Raw genomic sequence first — 21,447 nt, 5'->3', positions numbered from 1 at the left:
GACCTCTTTATCATGCACCAACTCAACATGCCTTGTGATTAGTGCATGCACCAAATCAACATGCCATGTGATTAGTGGCCCGTGATTATTATTACATATGACTTGTATAGTAATCATGATTATAGACCCCATTGGAAATCAGAAACCTGTTGCACTAGGCACTGTAGACATGAAACAAAAAGGTTTTATAGAATATACAATCTCAGTAGATTTACAGATTGCCATTACTTACACCACAGGAAATTGCAGTGTCATGCTGTGCTGGCCTAGAACGTGTAACTGCATGCACCTTTATGTCACATGTTGTCTAAACATACCAGGATGCAATTAATATGGCCTTGGAGCAAGATTAAGTTTGAATGAATCCCCAGGTATGTTTTCAGATGTAAAGCACTCAAAAAGGAATACGTTTGGCAGGTTGAAGGGGAATGGTTTGATGAACATCTACTATAAACACTGGCTTAAGAATACTGACATATTGTCTTGACATTAATTAAGGCTGAGGGACTCAACAGCTATCAGTATTAAAAAGCTGTCATCTTCAAAGAAGAAGATCTATTACTATGAAAACATCAATGAGACTGTAAGTAGGAGTCATGGGATGACAGGACTGGAATGTTTAAAACGCACAGCAGCAGCAGCAGCAAAATCCCATTATGATGTTTAACACTTCCCATGGACGTGAAGGACACCCCAGACCATGGAGCTTTTACACCTAGACTGCTCAACGCACTACAGCAGGTACTCTGAGGAGCAGTCTCGCCCCAGCTGAGATTGAGGGGTGGTGACTGAAACAGAAACTAGAGATAAATGGATACTTTGGACCATAAGCTTTCATGGGCAAAGACTTGCTTCAACGGGTCTTTGCCCATGAAAGCTTATGCTCCAAAATATTTGTTAGTCCATAAGGTGCCATGGGACTTCTTGTTGTTTTTGAAGATACAGACTAACGTGGCTACCCCTCTGATACTAGAGACAAACAATCCATCATCTCATGGTATGCAATCAGACTGGTTTGAAGAGCAATTTCAGTCCGGCTGAAGATTTCCCAGATAAGGCAATGTGGAAACTAAACGGATAGATATTAGCCACTGCTCCTGAACAGATGTAGTATCAAACATTTTTGCCACTTACAAATATTAACCTATTTACATTGTGAGGGAGCCACACTTACATTCCCAACACAGTGCAGCCTGGGCACCATACATGTGATAAATTGCATGAGTCCCTGATTTCTAGGTTGAGTTTGGAAAGGACAGTAATTTCTGCAGAGTATGTCGTGGTGCGTGCCTTTGTACAGCAGCTAGCACTATGTGGTTAAGCTCTGCCTCACCATTCCTTTTAAAGCCCAGGAGCACTAAAGTTCACTGAAGATTTCTATATGTTGGAAGGCTGAAACAGAAACCCATCACTGAGGCAGCCCATAAAACACTGTGATATATTAACACAAATTTACCAAGAAGCAGAATGGTCCATTGAGCCCATGACAGACTAAATAGCTCCGGGTTCTATTCCCAGCTCTGGTGCTGACCTGCTCTGTGGCCTTGTTTCCCTCAGTCCCTTTGGCTTCTATGGGCATGTCTATAATTCCAGGAAGATCAGCCTAGTCAGGGTCAATCTTCTGAAGTTCAATTTTGCATGTCTGGTAGAGACGCACGAAATTGATCTGTCTGGGGTCAGCAGTCGGCCCCTGTACTCCTCGCTATCATGAGGAGTGAGGAAGGTCGATGGGAGAAACGCTTCCGTCGACCTCCCTCACTGAAGACAATCAGGTAAGTTGATTTCAGATATGTCGATTCTAGCTATGCAATTGCTGTAACTAGAACTGCATATCTGAAATTGACTTTTAAGGTCTAGTGTAGACCAAGCCAATGTTTAGAATATAATGGCTTCAGAGCAGGGACTGGCTTTTCTTACATATTTGTACTGCACACAGCACAAAGGTGCCCCAGTCTCTATTGAGGATGCCAGAGGCTACTGTAAAGTAAATACGTTTTATAATAAACTCATTGCAATGGAGATAGGTGGCAGCGGGGACTCTGATACAAGAGTCACAGTGGTTGGCTCACTAGGAAACTAGGATCACTTGAAATACATTTGCCTTCCCTTTCTCCAATGTTCATGAAAAAATGTTACGGTAAAACAGTTTCTACCCCCATCACCCTATAATCAGTACAATATTTGCCTGCTGGTACAGAAGCTGGAGAGCTGCGGAAAAGCTTGCTTGATCTTCTCATCAACCATTGTCATATTGCTGCCTTGACTTCATATTATTAAAGCTTGCCAGTGAAGAGAAACAATGTCTCAGGGAATTAGGTGCTTAAAATGTAAGGAATCCACTATCTTTTACAGGACTGCCTCCCACTGTGATAGAACAGCTGGATATGGTGACAGAGAAAGTATCGTGTAGCTCACTTAAAGGACAAGAGGAAGTACCACCTCAGCAGCCTTCCTGATCCATGCTACTGACCAAGCTTGGGAAAGGTGAAATAGACCCAAACTAAACAGAAGCAATGCCAAGATCTCTTGTTCCAAAGGCTAACTAATGCTTCTAATGAGAAAAGCATGATTCCTTTATTCAGTTCCAGAGTATTTTACAAACAGTACACAGTGGGTCGGCAGGGAGCACTGAGTCAAATAAGTCACAAGGCTGAATTTTGACCCCCCCCCCCCGCCCTGAGGTGCAGTTCCCCTTGGTTTCAGTGGGACCTATGCATAGATATCTGACAGCAGAATTTAGCCTGCTTTCTGCTTGACAAATGTGTGGAAGCAGAAACACAGCAGCTCTACAGTGCCTTCTGTTTTCCTGAAAACAAAACCTTTATTTTCTGTCAACTTCTTAATAAGGGGATATTACTGATAAAAACTTGCCTTGAGACATAGTCTATGTATGTGATAACAAATGATGTCAAACAGTTTAAAATTTAGTCTATGCTCTTCCACAGAACCCTGCAGTTATGTTTAATGTGGTAAATTAATAACATCAGGAATGTTTATTCAAGAACATGGAGTTACAGAAAGATTTATGTGCATAAAAAAATCCCATTTTATCCCAAGCGCCTCCCTCTTGTTGTGTATCTTACTTTACCTACTTCATCTCTCTCATATATTTTAGACATGGACAATAATTTTATATGGCTTTTAATTACACACACTTATTTCTTATTGGGCCACACAAGCTAACAGTTTGTACTGCTCTTTCTGTTCTAGTGCAAAAATGAACTTATTTTATATCACACATGCGCACGCGCACACACACACACAACCCAAGCTGCAAACTTTGGATCCAGATCGTGTGTGTGGGCATACACAGTGATGTTTTATATCTCTCACACACACACACACACACACACACACACACACACACACACACACACACACACACACACACACACCCACCCCCCAAGCTGCAAACTTTGGATCCAGATCTGAACGTTTCCATAGTCCAGGAGCATTCAGACTTACAACATGTATGCTCACAAGTAGGAGAGGGGAGATTTTATTCTAATGAACTAATGTACTCATAAATAGTAGCAGCAAAAGGGCTCAACTGGCATTGGGATGCCATTGTCCTCAGAGTTCTAGAGACAAATAAAATGATACAGTCACTGCCTCCAGGAACTTACAATTTACCCTATAAATATTTAGTACTATGAATGAAGTGATCACACAGCCATTCTTGATGAAGGCAGAGCCCTCACATAGTTGTGTTTGTGCCCCCCGCCCGTCAGTCTCCATAGGCTCATAATTCACAGTCTCCCTGCCCACAGAATCCTATCACCATTTACTTTCATCAGAAATCTCCTCAAATAATTTGAAAATGGTTTGGAACAAAAACAGGCCATTGGTCAACCCATCTGAGATTGCAGGAGAAGTGCATTTAGCCACCATTTCCCCCTACTCACAGAGTTTGGAAACAGACCCTGGGCCACAAATCATAGGACAGGTCCTGGGCAGGGAAGTACCATTATGGGAAGCAGTGGTGCATAATGGACCCACTCCATCACTTACAGGGTGGAAAATATTGCATTAATTGGACCTACGAATTTACCCTTGTGGTTCTCACTGTGAGAAGTGAGTCAAAGTTCATACAGAATCACAATAGCTAGAACCGTAAATGTTGATGGGAAATAATGTAAAAAGGAGACAGAATGACTAAATTAGTCCAAATAAAAAGCCCCATAGATATAACTGACGGACTCTGGGGAACAACATGAGTGTGGAACTTGAAGTCAATGGACCAAGAGTGGTGAGTCAGCAACCAAACATAACTGGAAAACAATATAAAGAGTCCTGAGCTGTTACACCTGTCACTCCCACTGGAGTGTCCTTAAAAATAGATTTTGTGGAGGAGAATAAAACTAACCACCATTGCTGGCTGGGAGAAAGGTGGACATGAAACAGCAAGTTTCACAGTCATGATCATCACATGCACCATCTCCTGGAAAGCCAGGATCTCTTGTTGTACCGCTGGACCTTTGGTGTCCTCATTCTGAGAGATATTCTGACTGGACTGAGCCTCAGAGAAGGACCTACATGATATCACCACCACCTCCTTCAACTTTGGCTACAATTCTGACCACCACCTGGGATAAGACACTTTTGTCTCCTCTCTCACTTTTCTTTCCCCACCTTATTTTTTTCCCTTTCCTAACCTTGTTCTTTTACCTTCCGTCTACTAAAGAGTCTAGTTTTGGTGGCTAAAACTATCACAACACTGCTGTCAGCCAGAAGGAGGAAAGCAATGCACCAAGCACCCCAATGCTGATACAAGTTTGCCAGAATGTGGAGAAGACTGTGCCAGGTCCGTGTTTCTAAAATTGCCAGTAAGAGTCAGAGACACAAGTTGCATTTTCAATCTTTGCTCTTCTTATCTCTCCCCTTTTGTGCATTTGTTTGCTAAAAAATGGGATTGGACTAGGGTGACCATATCTCTCTGGGCCATATATGGGGCATGGGGGAATGACACCATCCTGGCCAAAATGAGACAGATGGTCACCTATGTGGGAGTCAGTCAGTGGTTGACCTGGGGAGGCTGCCACCCTCCTGTGGGTGGACTGCAGTGGACAGCTGCAGTTCTCGGCTGCCACATGATTTGGGGCACCAGGAACGGGACTGCACCCTGGCCAGCAAAGCTTCTGGCTTCCACCAGCTGTGGGAAGCCCGGCAGGAGCCGCACTGATCTGGCTCCCGGCACCCGTGAAAAGCTGGGTGGCAGCCACGAGGTCTGGCTCCTGGCTTCCCTGAGCTAGGGGAAGCTGGGAGGCTGCCACACTGCCCTGCAGGTCCAGCTCCTGGCTCCCTCAGCCAGGTAAGCCATGTGGCAGTTATGCTGCCATGCAGGTCTGGCACCCGGCTCCTGTACCTGCAGGAAGCCAGAACCAGGAGCAGCCAACTGCGCTCGTAAAAAAGTGGCATATGGGACAATTAGCCCCTTTGTCAAAATAAATCAGGACCCCAGGATGGCACCTGAAATACAAGGCTGTCCCACCCAAAATGGGAGGGATGGTCACCCTGGATTGTACTTTTTACAACTACAGCAAAAATAACAGCTTCAGTCCATCTCAGACAATTGCTCTTTTCTGACCCAAAATGGATTGTTACTACCATCTTTTTAAAAAATGCACAACTGACAGAGTTATTTTCCTTTTAAAATTTCTCAACAGCGAAAAAGAAAAGGAAAAAGGGATATTGTTAAAATGAAAACTTTACTTAATATTTGACATTTCCAAAATTTTAATTGCTTTTCTCTCTTTCCTCTACCTTTAATAGAAGCTTTAAAAGACAATCTCAGAGGAACAGCAGTGTTCGTCTGTAGCTTCAAAAATAACAAGCAATCCTGTAGTACCTTAAAGATTGTTTCATTTCAACATTTTCTAAAGAAAACACTTCAATTTTTGGTTCCAAAATCTGTTGAATTTCAGCTACATTAAGCTAATAAAAGAAAGGAAAAACACACTCAAAATGACACAGAACATATCATTTTGGAGGAAATGAGATGTTGCAGTTGATCAGCAATTAATTGTTCTTGTTTTGGAAAAAAAATGCTGGTTCACCTAAAATGAATTTTTTTCCAGTTTAGCCACTGATCCAAAAATAACAATTTTTCACCAAGTCTGCTATGCAATGGTAACTGCATGAGTGTGTGCAAAACATGAAAATACCCATTCCATCCACAGGAGTGTGTATTTGGTGTACACAATAAGCTATTGGTGATCAGACATATTTTGTGGGTACAAATTAAACATTTGTATTTAATACTGTGACCCTTAATGCTTCAGGATTCTGGCTGCCTCTTCCACTTAAAAGAAGGAAAAGAGAAAGCCAGGAGGCACAATAAATAGGACACAGCTGTTGCAGCCTCCTTCTATCCCCACACCCTCTACAAAATTTGATAGTTGCAACTGCTTGGGTCCCCTGACCAGCCAAGGGGACCATGTATATGTTCCTATTCTGCCCCAACACCCTAGTTTCGCACTGGCACTGATGTCTTATCTCCCTATCAGCAACTATGTGGAATTTTAGAAGCAGCAGAATACAGGTCAGTGGTAGTGGATGGCTTTCAGCACTACAGTACTGCCACTGTCACAGAGTCGAATATATCCAAAGTTAGACCAAAAGGGGAAGAAATGGATCATCATTTCCCACACATCAACACTGAGAAAGTGCAACAACTGCTTCAAAAAGATGACAGAAGCTGTTCCAATTTTTGTCCAGCTGGCACTGCGATGAACCTCAGACTACGGATATTGAAATCCAGGGAACTATAACCCAGATGGGGGCTGTTTGAAAATGCACTGCAAATCTGAGGATACAGAAATAGTGTCTGATTTTCTACACACCTTTAATCTGTCATGTGACCTGCACCATGCATTCATTTGGCCCAACAGCCAAGTGGCAACTCAATCACTTCAGTCTGAGACAGAAAGCCCAATATGAGACCCTCCTCTGGACCCATGCATGCATCTGACAAAGTGGGTCTTTTCCCACGAAAGCTTATACTGCAAAATATCTGTTAGTCTATAAGGTGCCACAGGACTTCTTGTTGGTTTTGAAGATGCAGACTAATTTGGCTACCTCTCTGATACTCTTCACTGTTTACTATTCAAAGTCTTCACACATTGGGAAATCACACATTGAATCTTACTTCACTATGTTAAAATAACAGAAATCTGCAGCTCCAAGTCATTGATGTAATGTTTCAGATCAGCATTCCCATGTGGCATACCCTTTGTTTCAAACGAAAAGTACTGAGAGCAAGGGATTCTGGCACTTGACCCCAAGGACTAGGCAGGGGCCTTGGATTAACCGTGATAAATCTCATTGTAATCAACTTCAGCCTTTTTCTTTTTTACTTACTTACTTACTTTTACACAGAAAAGGCTTCCAAACTGTACTTCTTGGCAGGAGGGATCCCTTAAATGGGAATTAAATGCAACTCATTGATACCAAGAGATCCCCTTGTCATGAAGAGTATTAGTAACATCCCAACACCCCTATTTCAGAGTGACTGATTGCTGCAATCTAGTTTTAATTAGCTGTAGTGATTTAAGTGTGAAGGATCCCGATTTGGTTCATTTTTTACTTATTATCAAACAGGGTGCAAACACAATAGCCTCATGTATGCTCTGTACCACTGAGTTTAAAAACTCAGTTGTCAGCACTTGTGGCGGGTTTCCTGTAATACACCAAGCATCTGACATAGATGTAAGTCAGCTGGTGCACAAGGGCCGCGTCTACACATGCACGCTACTTCGAAGTAGCGGCGCCAACTTCAAAATAGCGCCCATCACGGCTACACGTGTTGGGCGCTATTTCGAAGTTGAAATCGACGTTAGGCGGCGAGATGTCGAAGTCGCTAACCCCATGAGGGGATGGGAATAGCGCCCTACTTCGAAGTTGAACGTCAAAGTAGGGCACATGTAGATGATCCGTGTCCCGCAACATCGAAATAGCGGGATCTGCCATGGTGGCCATCAGCTGAGGGGTTGAGAGACGCTCTCTCTCCAGCCCCTGCGGGGCTCTATGGTCACCGTGGGCAGCAGCCCTTAGCCCAGGGCTTCTGGCTGCTGCTGCGGCAGCTAGGGATCCATGCTGCATGCACAGGGTCTGCAACCAGTTGTCGGCTCTGTGGATCTTGTGTTGTTTAGTGCAGCTGTGTCTGGGAGGGGCCCTTTAAGGGAGCGGCTTGCTGTTGAGTCCGCCCTGTGGCCCTGTCTGCAGCTGTTCCTGGCACCCTTATTTCGATGTGTGCTACTTTGGCGTGTAGACGTTCCCTCGCAGCGCCTATTTCAATGTGGTGCTGCCCAACGTCGAAGTTGAACGTCAACGTTGCCAGTCCTGGAGGACGTGTAGGCGTTATTCATCGAAATAGCCTATTTCGATGTTGCTACATCAAAATAAGCTATTTCAATGTAGCGTGCACGTGTAGACGTAGCCAAGATGAGGAAGAGCATGTTGTCCAGGCAGCATGGATCATGGCGTGAGTACCAGGATGAGAGAAGGTTTTGAGAGGGACTCTGCATGATCGAGAGGAACATAGTTTGAAGGAGGATGTCAAAGTACTTCTATGTCTTCCATCACTATAGTATCTGAACACCTCACAATCATTAACCTATTTCTCCTCCTCTGGTGAGGAAAGAAGATGCTTGTACCCACATTCTTCAGATGGGGAGCTGAGGTACAGAGACACTAAATGACTTGCCCCATCTTACACAGGAAATCATTCATAGGACAGGAAACTGAAGTCAGAACGCCTTAGTCCTGGGCTGGCTGGCTAAGAATACCAGCATCATTCCCCCTGAAGCACCTGGCAGTTACCACCATCAGAAAAGAGGATGCTGTGCTAGCGGGATCATTGCTCTGACCCAGTATGGCCCTTCTTAGGGGTAAACAGAAACAATTAAATCTCAGTCACTTTGTAAACTCATCCTCTAAACAGTGGTTTTAAACTAGTGGTCGGCTGAGCATGTCATAAGAACAGTCATAGTGGATCAGACCAAAGGTCCAGCTACACAAGACCCTGTCTTCCATCAGTGGCCAATCCCAGACACTACCTTAGTGCCAGGAGCTGGACCTAAGGCCTTCTCTAAGTCCCCTTCCTCCCTAATTTTGATGGCTCTTTGAGAACCCTGCCAAGCACCTGAGATTGTTATTAACTCACTCTTGCAAATAAATCACCACGTGAAAAACAGCATTATGTCTCTCCTCTTATCTTGTTATTCCAGATGCTGAGGAGGCATCTCAAACACGCCACTTGCCAATAAAGGAAAGAACTAAGTGCATGTCTGTAACTATCATGCATGCAAACACAACTTGGTTGAGAAGATTTTGAAAAGCATAGTTTGGCGACAAATAAATAAATGAGAGGATGGGTTGGCCCCAGCAAAATCCTTTGTCTTTAATCACCACATCCTCCTGCCCACCCAGCATGTCTGCATGTGGTCTTTCTTGTCACAATCACCATCATACCTGGGAAAGCCTTCCTTTACTGTGAATTCTGGCATGACAGAAGGAGACTCCCAACCACCTGATATGCAGTATTAGTGTTACAAAAGCAACTGCGAGTCTGTCAGCATGTGGTTTTCTTACAGGGCACTCATTGCCCCAGTAATTTATCTTCTGTATTTACCACTGATGTGTAGGAGCAAAAGCACTCAGGTCAGCTTTTTCAAATAAACTGTAAATTTCTCTAAAAGTGTCCGACTACAGTAGATGCCTCAGTTAGGAGCTATAAGGAGAGCACTGGACATTTGCCAAAATTACGACAAAATGTTTCTTTGCTCTACAGATGACTTGTTCCTTGAAACCTTTTGTTCTGCTATCACATTTAATACTAATTCTTACTGACTTACAGCCATAAATAGGCAGGGTACTTAACATAAGTAAAACTGAACGCCTTTGTCCCAAAAAGCTTGCAATCCAAATCCCTGATCCTGCAAAGACTAATGCATGTATTGATTGGTACTCCAAGGAGTAGCCCCCACTAAAGTCAACAACATCAACCAGAGTAGATTTTAATATTCAGATTTTCCAATCATATTTAAGGTACATAGGGTTCTTTGGTTTGTGGGAGTCACACGTGCTTAAGAAAAGATACAGGTATCATATCTTCCATATAAATGAATGCTAAAATTAACAGTTACAGAGGCAGAAGTCCTCTTCATCATTCAATTATCTATGACTATTTACATCAGCTGAGAATATGAACTAAGACTCTGTCTGGATTTCACATCACTAAAGTAAAAGATCCTAAAACAAAATGTAAATTAACCCTTCAGGAAGTGCTGTCTACGTTGAAAAATTACCATGTTGGGAATTCCAGTGAAAAGGTAGTCCATCCTCCAGTGATCTTCCAATATATTTGTGTTTTCAATCACATTCCTGGCCCACTCAAAGTCAAAGCTATAACAAACTTCAGGAACATTATTTGGTCCCATCTACACTGCAACAAATTATTTATTAACAATTTCATAGATTAGGAAGCCAGAAGGGACTACTGTGCGCATTAACTCTGTTCTCTGAGGTAACATCATAAGATTTCCTTCCATTCTGGTTTGAATTACAGCACTTCTTTTAGGAACACATTGGACATTGATTTAAACATTTTCCACAGTGAAGAGTCCACCACAGCCCTCGATAAGCTTCTTCAGTGGTTGAATACTCTTCCATGTCAGATGGCCAATGATATCCAGAATGATCATTTTTACATCTATGCTCTAAGTGGCGTCAAGCACAGGGCAGTCCCTGCATGGCCTGGGAAAGATGAAACACAGAATTAAAGAGACAAGAGTTTAGCATGCCATACCTGAAGAGAAGTACCAACTGAACAGGTAACATCTTCCTTAATTAAAGCTGCATAGGACTGTAGGTTTCGGGAGGGACACATCTGATGACTTGGCACAGTGCGGCCATAAAAAGAAGACTGGATGCTGATAGTGGTTCTGTGAGGACATCTTAGGGAAACATATTGTCCGTCACAGGCATGGTCACTGTAGTTCCTTAACACTTTTGATATATAACCTGCCAAAAAAATAAAAAAGAGGACAAGAGTTACCCCCTTCCTGTCGCTGCTCATGATACCCCAAGTTATATAGAGCTACAATTAATTAACTAAAATCCAGCTAACAAACTCTCACTGCACTGCAGTGAAGAGATTTTATCATCATCTCCCATTTCACACCTGGGAAAAGGACACAAAAATTAAGTAACCTGCGCAAGGTCAAGGAGTCCATAGCAGACCGGAGGTTACTAAATTGGGCTGTCACTCTCAAAACTATTTTAATTTCTTCAATTGTTTCTCCCCTTCTAACCAATGAGACAAAAAGTTTGTTTTCTCCTTTCTTAGGTGGAGTTTCCACGGTTTTCTACAAGGAATCTGCCCTACCAGCCAAATTTTTTTCCCACAGAGACACGACAACATCACATATCACAGTAAAAGCACTAAGAAGAATCGGTCCTTTAATCAGTCAAGCATCAGGGATAGCGTCTGATTAAAGATTCCCTAAGTGAAAGGGATTGAGAGGATCCTCACAGAGAAGCCACTATGACAACATCTTCTGTTTCTGCCACACTGAAGCTCCAAGGGCTAACCATGCTGGTACAACCCTGAGAGGTGATACTTGCCCCTACTGAAATAGGTAAGAGTCATTTCTAGATCTAGTCGGGACATTTTCAGCTAACCAGGCTTTCATCAGGAATTGCCAATTTGCCAAAATCAAAATCTTCACAGGAACGTGCTGATTTCAACAAGACTTTGGTCAGCAAAGTCTTCTCAGATTCAATGCAGACTCTGGTCAAAATAATCATAAAAGACCCACTATTTAATAGCAATGTGCTTAGGGCTGTGTACGCAGAACATGGCAGAGCCATGTATTAGGACCTGTCCTTCCTGATTCAAACCAAGGACTTGAACCTGGGTAGCCCACATTCAAAGCTTAGAGCCCTAGCCATCAGGCAATTGGTTAAGCAGGCATGGGAGTCTTGCTTTCTTTTTGATGGAAAATATTGGAAAGGTCTTGGTTTTTTCCTCATAAAGAAAACACTGAAAAGCTGCACAGGATGGGAAAAAAACCACATTTCCCACTTTACCTGGTGCCTCTTGAGATCAAACCCCATGTCAATACAGTCTGATTAATAAATGAGCCAGTACTTGTCCTAAACAAACTGGCAGTTTGCCAAGTTTCAGGGTTTAACTTAATCAGCTGGAGGTGCTGTATCCAGAGACCTGTGAAGCTTGACAACCAGTGAAGAAGAAGGTATTCCTACCTGTCATGAGTTCTACACCTGCTTCTGCTGGAAACTGCTCTCAAGCTCTTGGACGGCCCCCACATTAAGAGCCACCTTCTTCTGCAGCTAGTATCTGCCTCTCTGCCATCCCAAACAGCAGCAGGGAGAAAGTGTTTGCTATGGAGACTGGGTGCTAGCCCTTCTTGTCATGGGACCCAAAACCTGCTCTTAATAGGGGGCAGGAGTCAGACTGACTGTCCAGAAAACCAAAACAGCCCTATCCCTGTTTGTTTGTGTATTGTTTTTTTTTCCTTTTCCTGACCTTTTCTCTATCGTTTTCAGTGGCAAATGAGTAAAGGGGAAAACCAAAAGCCTAGAAAAGGAGAGAAAAAAAGCTTTGAAAGTGTTCACAATGGAAAACAATGAAAAGTTTTTATAAAAAGCATATAAATTATGACTTGATAATCATAGTCACTTTTGTGGGCTTTTCCCACAGCCCCCTGCCCTTTTCAACTAAAGAGCAGCCTAGACAAGTGGATAAGGGGGCAGTCACGCTAAAATGAGTCAGAGGTCACAAGCTGGGCACAAGATACCCAGGACAAACATAATCCTCCTCAAAGACCTTGGAGTCAAAGCAACAAAGTAGTTCAGCCCCACCATTTAGCTTTGATTATAGAATGTTGGATACTTTCCTCTCCTTGTACTGTCATGAAACAACTATACTGCTGAGATACCTCAAAATTTACTCCGAATAGTGTCTTTACTCAAAATCAACCTATTAATTTCCAAGCAGCAGGAGCAAAATTTGAGAAACAAGCTTCTCTGATGAATCTGCAACAACTGAAATAAGCTCTCTAGGGACACGTCTACATGGAGCTGTTCTCCCAGCAGCTCTATGCTAATGAGCAGTCTCGCAATTGCAAATGGCAGCTCATTAGCATAATCACACAGCTAATTAGCATACCTGCATGAGTTGTCGCTACCAGCAGAAGCTGCTGCCAGCAGTAAACAGGCCATGTGGACATGCCTCTTCTGGCAAAATCCCCCTCTGTCACCAGTCCCTTATGTTAAATAAGAAGAGATGCAAGGGCACAGTTTAATTTTTAAAAGTTTTCATCCCCAGTGTGAGGAAGCTCTCTGGTGCCAAATGACCCGGGTCTGCTCAAAGCTGTCTCCTCCTGTGGAGAATGAGCATCCCGCACTGTGGTGATTACTTTGCCCTGATGCATATTGGAGTCAGATAGATAGCAGCTCTCCCTGCGGTGAGCAATCAGAAACCATTTCTATCAGATAAAGCGCATTAATAATAAAACCAGACTTTAAAAAATGTAAGTTTACAAGTTATCGATCCACTATGTTAAAACTTCTCCCTACTTCCTTGCATACTTGGGACAGGTAGTAGGCATCCTTCAGTCTACGTAGACTATGGATCGCACCCTTCGTAGTTCCATTTGGAATCATCATTTGCAGCGTCGACTGTGACTGTGAAGGCCCACACGAGAGTGACAGTCCTTGCTGCATCTGAGACAAAGGGGAGTGTTACCTGGATGCAGTAAAGATTCCCCTTGCTTCAGCTCATCCTATGAATATTTGATGTGTCTCTCAAAGCAGCTGTCTTTCAGCATGACTCCCATGTCCATAAAACCAGAATCAGGAGGCTTTCAGTCCCCATAATTAATGCGGATCACATGTTAGAGCAACTCATTACTCCTCTTTTCAAGTGGCAACAACAGAATAACATGAGTTCATTCAAGCTCAAATCATTGACAGCATCACTTGAGCCTTGTGATGGTAACTGGCTAATGAAAAATAAAGTACATTCTCAGAAGCATTGGCACTAGCCATTGTAAGGTAGGGGATACTGGAATATGGACCACCTGCTTTTCTGTGTGCCCAAACAGTGCAGAAAGAACTAGTTGTGTAGACATTCAGTCATTATGCTTCTTCTTCCCCTTCCCCATCTGCCTATACTACTCCCAATTCAGTGAAAGTGCTTTTGAAAATCCAGGCCATGTCTACACTAGCCCCAAACTTCGAAATGGCCACACAAATGGTCATTTCGAAGTTTACTAATGAAGCGCTGAAATGCATATTCAGTGCTTCATTAGCATGCGGGCAGCCGCGGCACTTCAAAATTGATGCACCTCGCCGCCGCGCGGCTCGTCCCAACAGGGCTCCTTTTCGAAAGGACCCCACCTACTCCGAAGTCCCCTTATTCCCATGAGCTGATGGGAATAAGGGGACTTCAAAGTCGGCAGGATCCTTTTGAAAAGGAGCCCCGTCGGGACAAGCCGTGCGGCGGCGAGCCATGTCAATTTCGAAGTGCCGCAGCCGCCCGCATGCTGATGAAGCGCTGAATATGCATTTCAGTGCTTCATTAGTAAACTTCGAAATGGCCATTTGCATGGCCATTTTGAAGTTTGGGGCTAGTGTAGACGTAGCCCCAGTGCCTCATCTTTCTGCATTCAGGGGTCAGGAAAGTGAGCAACTGAACTGCTATCAGCATTAGTATCAGTGTTTGGATTTTGCTGGAGTGATTACTTTGACTGATCACTGTGTCTTGTGAACATTTAGGGCAGCAAAAGTGCAATAGGCTCAACCCTTTCACTTGTAGTTTTCTTGCATTTTGGAGAGGCTGAGGACAGAGGGATCATTCCTTGTAGGCTAAAACTTACTTAAACTAATCCGTAGGCATGATATATTATGTTGCTGTTTGGTTCAAAGGTCTCCTGTTGGGTTTTAGGGATGGTTTCACTTTCTAAGGGTGAAGACATAAACAAAAGTCAATTACCCAAAAAAAAAAAAAAACAGGAAAAAGTGGAGGGCGGGGAAGGAAATGTTCTTTTCAGTCATAACAATGAACAGGATTTTTCTCAGGGCAGGAGTCTGACTCTTAGAAACTAACAGAGAGGGAGCCGTGTCAGCAAATTAGTAAAATCCCTCACTATCAAACTCCAAACACAAACTTTTGAAGTTGGGGAAAGAAATTCCACAACAACCAGTAATTTTGACAATTCCTCCGACAGCCATTCCAAGCAGGAAATTGCTGCTCAGTTACCAAGTAAAAGCAAATTTTAACTACTTAAGACATATGCTTAGTAGGGGGGAAATACAGGCTTCAGAGAGCATATTATGTATTGTTTTACAGACACCACTTGATATCACATGACTTAACATTGCCCTGCTGAGGTTCCCCTCCCTGCCTACCAACTTGGAGTGCTTTCTCTTCTGAGAGATACAGCTTTTCACCTTTGTGAAACCGGAGTAACTGATCAGTCTCACAGAGGTAGCTGTGTCAGTCTCCATCTTCTTTTTTGCTTTTTTGGTTTTCTGCAGAGTAACTGATGGAGTGGCTTACAAAAGAACAGAGTTATAGAACCCCTTTTTCCCCCCTCACAGTCAGAGGCAGGATAAGAACAGAGAACACATGTGGACATTATTAGAAACTAATGTTTACGCATTTATTCTCTGTGAAATGCATTTTCAGTTTTGCAAAGCAGTCCCCGATTCTGAGGTTGTAGACGTGTGCAGCAAATGATGAAACCGATTTTACAGTGCACCTGGCAACATACATCACCTGATCAGCCATTTGAATACAACTTCCTATTCACCAACAAAAATCCTCTATGAATGTGTGTTATCAAAATGTGTTACATAAAAACAAACTCTAAAAGGTGCAATTCAGATACACTCTGGACACTTCTACCAAGGCTAATGTGCATTCCATAAGATTTTAAGACCACAATAGACCATTGTTACCATCTGCTGTGACCTCCTATGTAATGCATGCCACAGAACCTCACCCAATACATTTCTGTGTCAAGCCCTCAATTTCTATTTGAACTAGTGTGTATTTTAGAAAGATTTCCAGTCTTGACTTAAAGACAGCAAGGCTATGTTTACACAGCAGCAATATTCCTGTAAAAGCTATTCTGAAAGAGGTATTCTAGCATAGCTCATTCCAAAATAGCACAGCACTCTGCTATTTCGAGATACAGCATCTACACAGAATAGAGCCTATTTCGAAATACTGCTATCGGATGCACTACAGCTTATTTCAAAATAGGCTCTGTTCTCTAACTACACAGCCCCTATTTGGAAATGCCTCTTTCAAACTAGGAGCTATTCCTTGTACAATGAGATTTCCTAATTTTGAAATAAGGCATCCGCTATTACAAAATTATTTTGAAATAGAGGTTGCATTGTGTAAACACTCACACAGTTATTTCAAAATAGCAGCTGGCTCTGGGTTTAGGGCAGAGGACCTGCTTACTTACCCTGTCTTTGCAGCAGGCAAGATGGCAGAGTCCCAGCCCTGTGGGCCTCTCTCTTGGTGCTGCAGCTGCCCCACATGGCCACTCTCAGTATTGCATCCCTCCCATCTGTGCCCCTCCCTTTTTCCTCCTGCCTCCTTCTGCCCTCTCCCATTCCCTGTTCTGGGAAATCCTGGGATTGCAGGCATTTCCCACTTTCCAGTCACAACCAAACTCTGACCTTGATTTCAATTAGGGTAAGAGGAAGCTGCATACCAAATTTTGTGGACACAGCTCTTACCGTTTAAGAGGAGTTCTTGCAACAAACGTAGCACAGACAATACTCAATACTCCTGTCACGTAATTCTACAGGGTGGTCTCCAAGCTCTACAGAAAGGATCTCATTCTCTATTTAGTTTTTATATTTGCTAACTTTCTAAAATGTGCCACCTTCTGGATTTATGTGATCTCATACAAACCTCACCTTTTTAAAAAATCAGGAAAAAAATCTCGAAAACGTGGACTTTGTGCATGCTTAAGGATCAGAAATCAAAAGACAAATAAAAAGAATTAAAACCCCTGAGAATTTTTAAAGCAGATTCATAATTTTTGAACTAATTGGGTTGGAAACATCTAGTTGTATAGGATGCGAGTTATTCATATGTAACCAGAGCCATTCTTACCTGTATGCAGAACACACAGTTGCACATGGTACCTAAAAATTTGGGGCACCACTGAGTCTTAATACCCACTCAGATGCCTCTTCCTATCCTTATTCTATGGCTCTGCTTCCTCAGGAGAGGATCTAGTTAACTTAAATGTGAAAAAGTCTGACAGAGCTATTAGCAGAACATCTAACCTGTGAAAGAGCCATTCAAGTGGCAATAAAGTCATTTCATAGGCATTTGCCAACCCAGGTATATGCTGCCAGCTTCTGAATTTACTGTTAGTCAACAGAGCTCTCATTTAAAATTTGTTTCAAAAATTTCATTAGTGAGTTGCTGAAGATTATAAAAATCACATCTGTAAAACATCCTCATGCCTCCCAGCTGCCATTGAACATAGGGGCACCAGTTTCATAGTACTGCAAAAGGCCCCTTAAATCCTAAAGACAGCCCTGTATGTAACCCAGAGGCACAAAGACCAGCAAGAAAGGGTGAGTGAAGTCTGTGCTAGAAGCCTTAACTAAGAGTCAGCTGGCCTTTAGCTCATGCGGTGAAGGCACCTAAGGTCCCAGGTTTGATCCCACCTGCTGCTAACCAGCGTCCATCAGTTTTACACTCATATAATCCTTCTTTCATTACTAATTAGTGATGCAACGGGCAGGCACAGTCATAGGAAAGAATGCTTTGAGAACACAGAGTGTCCAGTCACATGCCAAAGCTCAAAACATATCCTGCGATCACTGTCATAGGGCATGCTGTATGCTTTATGACAATATGCTTATGAATATTAAATATGATACCACTGGAGTATATTTTATGTGAATTGCCTCATGTAAACTATCACTGGAAAGCTTGTAATCTACTGAATAGGATTATCCCATTAGTATGCATGTATCATTCTGGTGTTTGAAGACAGAAATACGGAATATAAACCCATGTTATTAAAGTAGTCACACTAAGGGAGGGCCATTAAGAGTATTTCAGGATCTGGATGCACCATGGGCAAGAAAACAATGAACTGTAGACAGACTAGTTTTTCCTGTACACCTGGACCGAGGGGCTATGGTTGGTCCTACCAAGCCATGAGGATTGTGTCACCTGATGCTGGAACCCATCTTGTCTCCTCTACTTTCTCACTGAAAGTGAGAAAAAGTATAGACTGAACACAAAGGGTTTCCACCTTTGGCAAAATCTGTGTGGAGGTGGGAAGCCAAATAATACTGGCTTCTACCAGGTATTAGGACACCTCTGCACCACTCAAGATGACTGCTGGAAACATCAAAGATGGAATGGGGGAAGGATCGAGGTCAGACTAGGAGACTGTCCAGTCTGTGACAGAAGCTTATCAGAATGACTAAGAGTAAGATGTTTAGTGTGACCAGTCCACAAGTCTATTAAACTTAGCTTGCATGTTTTTTTTATTTTATTTATTAACCTACATTGTTCTGTCTCCTATCTCTTGGGCCCAATTAAATCCTACCTTTTACACTTAATAAAATCATTTTGTTTATTAATAAGCCCAGTGTACGTAACTGTTACCTTGTGAGGCAAGGAGCGTGTGCATCTCTCTCTTCACCCTGAGAAAGGGGACAAACAACACAAGCTTCGTTGTATAAAACTTTATAAAGAGCAAGATAGATTTATCTGGGATTCAAGTCCCTTTGAGTCTGTGCATTTGGGTACTGAGGCAAGTTCCTTTGGCTGAACTGTCTCAGAGCTGAGCTAATTTCAGTGTCTGTACTATACTGTAGAGAAGGGTTTCCCAAACTTTATATAGTTGGGACCCGCTTTTTTTTTCCAGTACCTTTTGTTTTTGCAGCCCAAAAATATAAATGCAAAAAAAATGAAAAATGAATAAATTGTCACTGTTTATTATTTATGCACAATCATAATAGTACATAGCGATAATTTCTGTATTTTCTAAGGACTGGTATTTTTTTCCAAGGACCGGTACCGGGCTGTGGACCACACTGGGAAACGCCGCTGTACAGGCCTGTAACCAAAGCTCCCTCTAATCTTTTCCATGTGCAGATTGTTTCCATGTATGTGCAGAAACCAAAACCTAACTGTGGGCACTCTGCTAATCAGTTGAGCAGCATCTAAATCTCCTGCGTGACCACACAAGCGCACAGCTTACAGGGCACACTGGCTGTAACCCAATCTCTGTGTCACTGCTGGAGGAGGTCGGAAGCGCTGACTCAGCAAGACAGACCTGTGGGGCACCCAGGAGGGCAGAAAGGTAGATTCAGTGGTATTTCAGCACATCCAGTGACTGTCCCAAAATGGTTTCCATGACCAAATCTGTCATAATCGTATTTCAGAGCTCTATGGTGCCACACCAAACTAGGTCCCTCCTAACCGTCTGTCTCCTCTTCCACTCAGTGTGCTCTATTGGTTTTAGCCCTAGTACTCTAGCTCTTTGGGTTTTTTCAAAATGGTTTCTCTAGTTTCTCCTTACCACTTGTTACAGCTATTCATCTCCTTCTGTTTAATAACAGGGCTGGACCCCAGAAAGGCACAGGCTGATTGTCTTGTCCTGTCAGTCCTATTGACTTCAGTGAGATCCCATGCAGGCATAAGGGTCCACTGCATGATCTCTTTACAAGATTAGGGCCATTTGGTTGTAAATTTTTTGGAGCTCAGAGTGCGTCTTTCTGTCTGTGCTGTAAGGAGCCCAACACATTTTTGTTTTCTGCCAACCTATGTCAACATTTTGCACATTGGAAGTACAAGCCACACACCCATACTCTGCTCCCATCTAGGAGCGATGGAGCCTAAATCCTCTGTTAGTAGGGTGCACAGGATTGTGGTACTTCTTGACAATAGGTCCCCCCAACCCCAGCTTGAGAACCCCTAAACTATATGATGACAACAACTAGCCGTAATTAATGCCTGTTCAGCGGTGTATGTGAAATAAACTGGGAATCCCAGACCCTGAGAGTTTCTATTGGTGTACCGGTGTGGTCTCAGCACAGAGGCTAAGAAATGAATGGAAACAGAGACCAAGCTAAAGGTGGTCCTTCCTGAACAAGACACAGACATAGTGGCAGGCTAAAGTGAGGGAAAAAGAACAGCGTGTCTCTTCTATGCTTTCCATTTTTCAGGAGTGCCAATCTGGCATCTTTCCAGCATGCTAAACTCACTGTAGCATAAGGCAGCCAACTGACCACTCTACCCTTCTAGGCAATAACCTCCCTTTGCCGGGATGATTGATGGGGACTGAAAACATTTCCTGAGGTTTCAAGCATTCCACACACAATCAGTGTGGGTTGTGCCATTTAATTATACCCACATATTTCACCAGGAAGAATTAAATGGCCAAAAGGAAGCGCACCATCTATGTTTTGAAAAAAATGTCACTTGTGCATACAGAATTCAAGAGCAGTTACATATGAGAGAGAAGAGCTCTGCCTGGGCTCTGCTAGGTATGACTGCTGCTTGGTCTTTCTTGGTCTTTCTCTATGGGGGAGTAAGTGAATAAGAAAGGCACTGGGGATGCTGAAGGCAGTGTGACCCTGGAGCTACTGTATCAGAGAGGTACTCATGTTAGTCTGTATCTTCAAGAACAACAAGAAGTCCTGCGGCACTTTATAGACTAACAGATATTTTGGAGCACAAGCTTTCGTGGGCAAAGACCCACTTCACTTAAAAGACTGAAAAGTTTTATTAAACCTAACATTTCAAAGAAAGTTTGCAAGGTACAAGTTAAAAAGGAAGCACTGCACATCTGGGTTGAAGGTTGGGTTATGGGAAATTACAAGTATCGGTTTATACAGTTAACAAAATACATAGCGTATGTTACCGGTATTGTCCCAGTTTAAGGTGGGTGAGTTTTTGCAGCATCAGTGAATACATGTTCTCGGGGTTGCCACCAACAGAGGGTATACAGCCACAGTCTGTGGTGGTAACACATGCAGGCACGTGGATAAAGCAAGTCCCTTGGTCCATCTTGTGGGTCTCCCATGGAAAGATATGTCGTCTATCAAGTAAGGAAGTGGGTGATCTCCTGACTGTGTCCCATGGTGGTCTTGTTCACTTGTCCTGATATTGTCGGTGGCCCATGACATGCTCCATGTAGATGTCTCTGGCCCATATAATGGCATCAGATACCACTGACTCCCACATGTGCTGAGCATAGCACCAACTGAGGCTGCACGCTTGCAGCACCATTGTGAAACTTGTGGGGCTCCCACATGCCCAGGGTCCCAATGAGCAGGGCATGAATCTGGATCTTGTAGCCCCAGTCTCTTAGGGTGTCAGCTCACAGTGTGTGCTTCTCAATCTTCCATGCTCAGGCCCAG

At 43.1% G+C, this 21,447-nt stretch overlaps 1 protein-coding gene across 4 annotated transcripts in view; it reads right to left on the bottom strand.

Moving 5' to 3' along the window:
• The window catches only part of EVA1A (eva-1 homolog A, regulator of programmed cell death), a 307,385-nt gene that overhangs the window by 193,122 nt on the left and 92,816 nt on the right, over positions 1-21,447 (bottom strand). For 3 of the 4 annotated variants that reach the window (XM_074991351.1, XM_074991353.1, XM_074991352.1), the window contains exon 2: positions 10,808-11,022. In XM_074991351.1, coding sequence (XP_074847452.1) covers positions 10,808-11,022 — 215 coding nt within the window. Of the gene's footprint in view, positions 1-10,807; positions 11,023-13,614; positions 13,631-21,447 lie in introns of those variants that run through there. The other variant, XM_074991354.1, reaches the window with a different exon arrangement.

Source organism: Carettochelys insculpta, chromosome 3 (assembly GCF_033958435.1).
Source record: "Carettochelys insculpta isolate YL-2023 chromosome 3, ASM3395843v1, whole genome shotgun sequence".
Lineage (NCBI taxonomy): Eukaryota > Metazoa > Chordata > Testudines > Carettochelyidae > Carettochelys > Carettochelys insculpta.
This window is presented reverse-complemented; position numbering and strand designations above follow the sequence as displayed.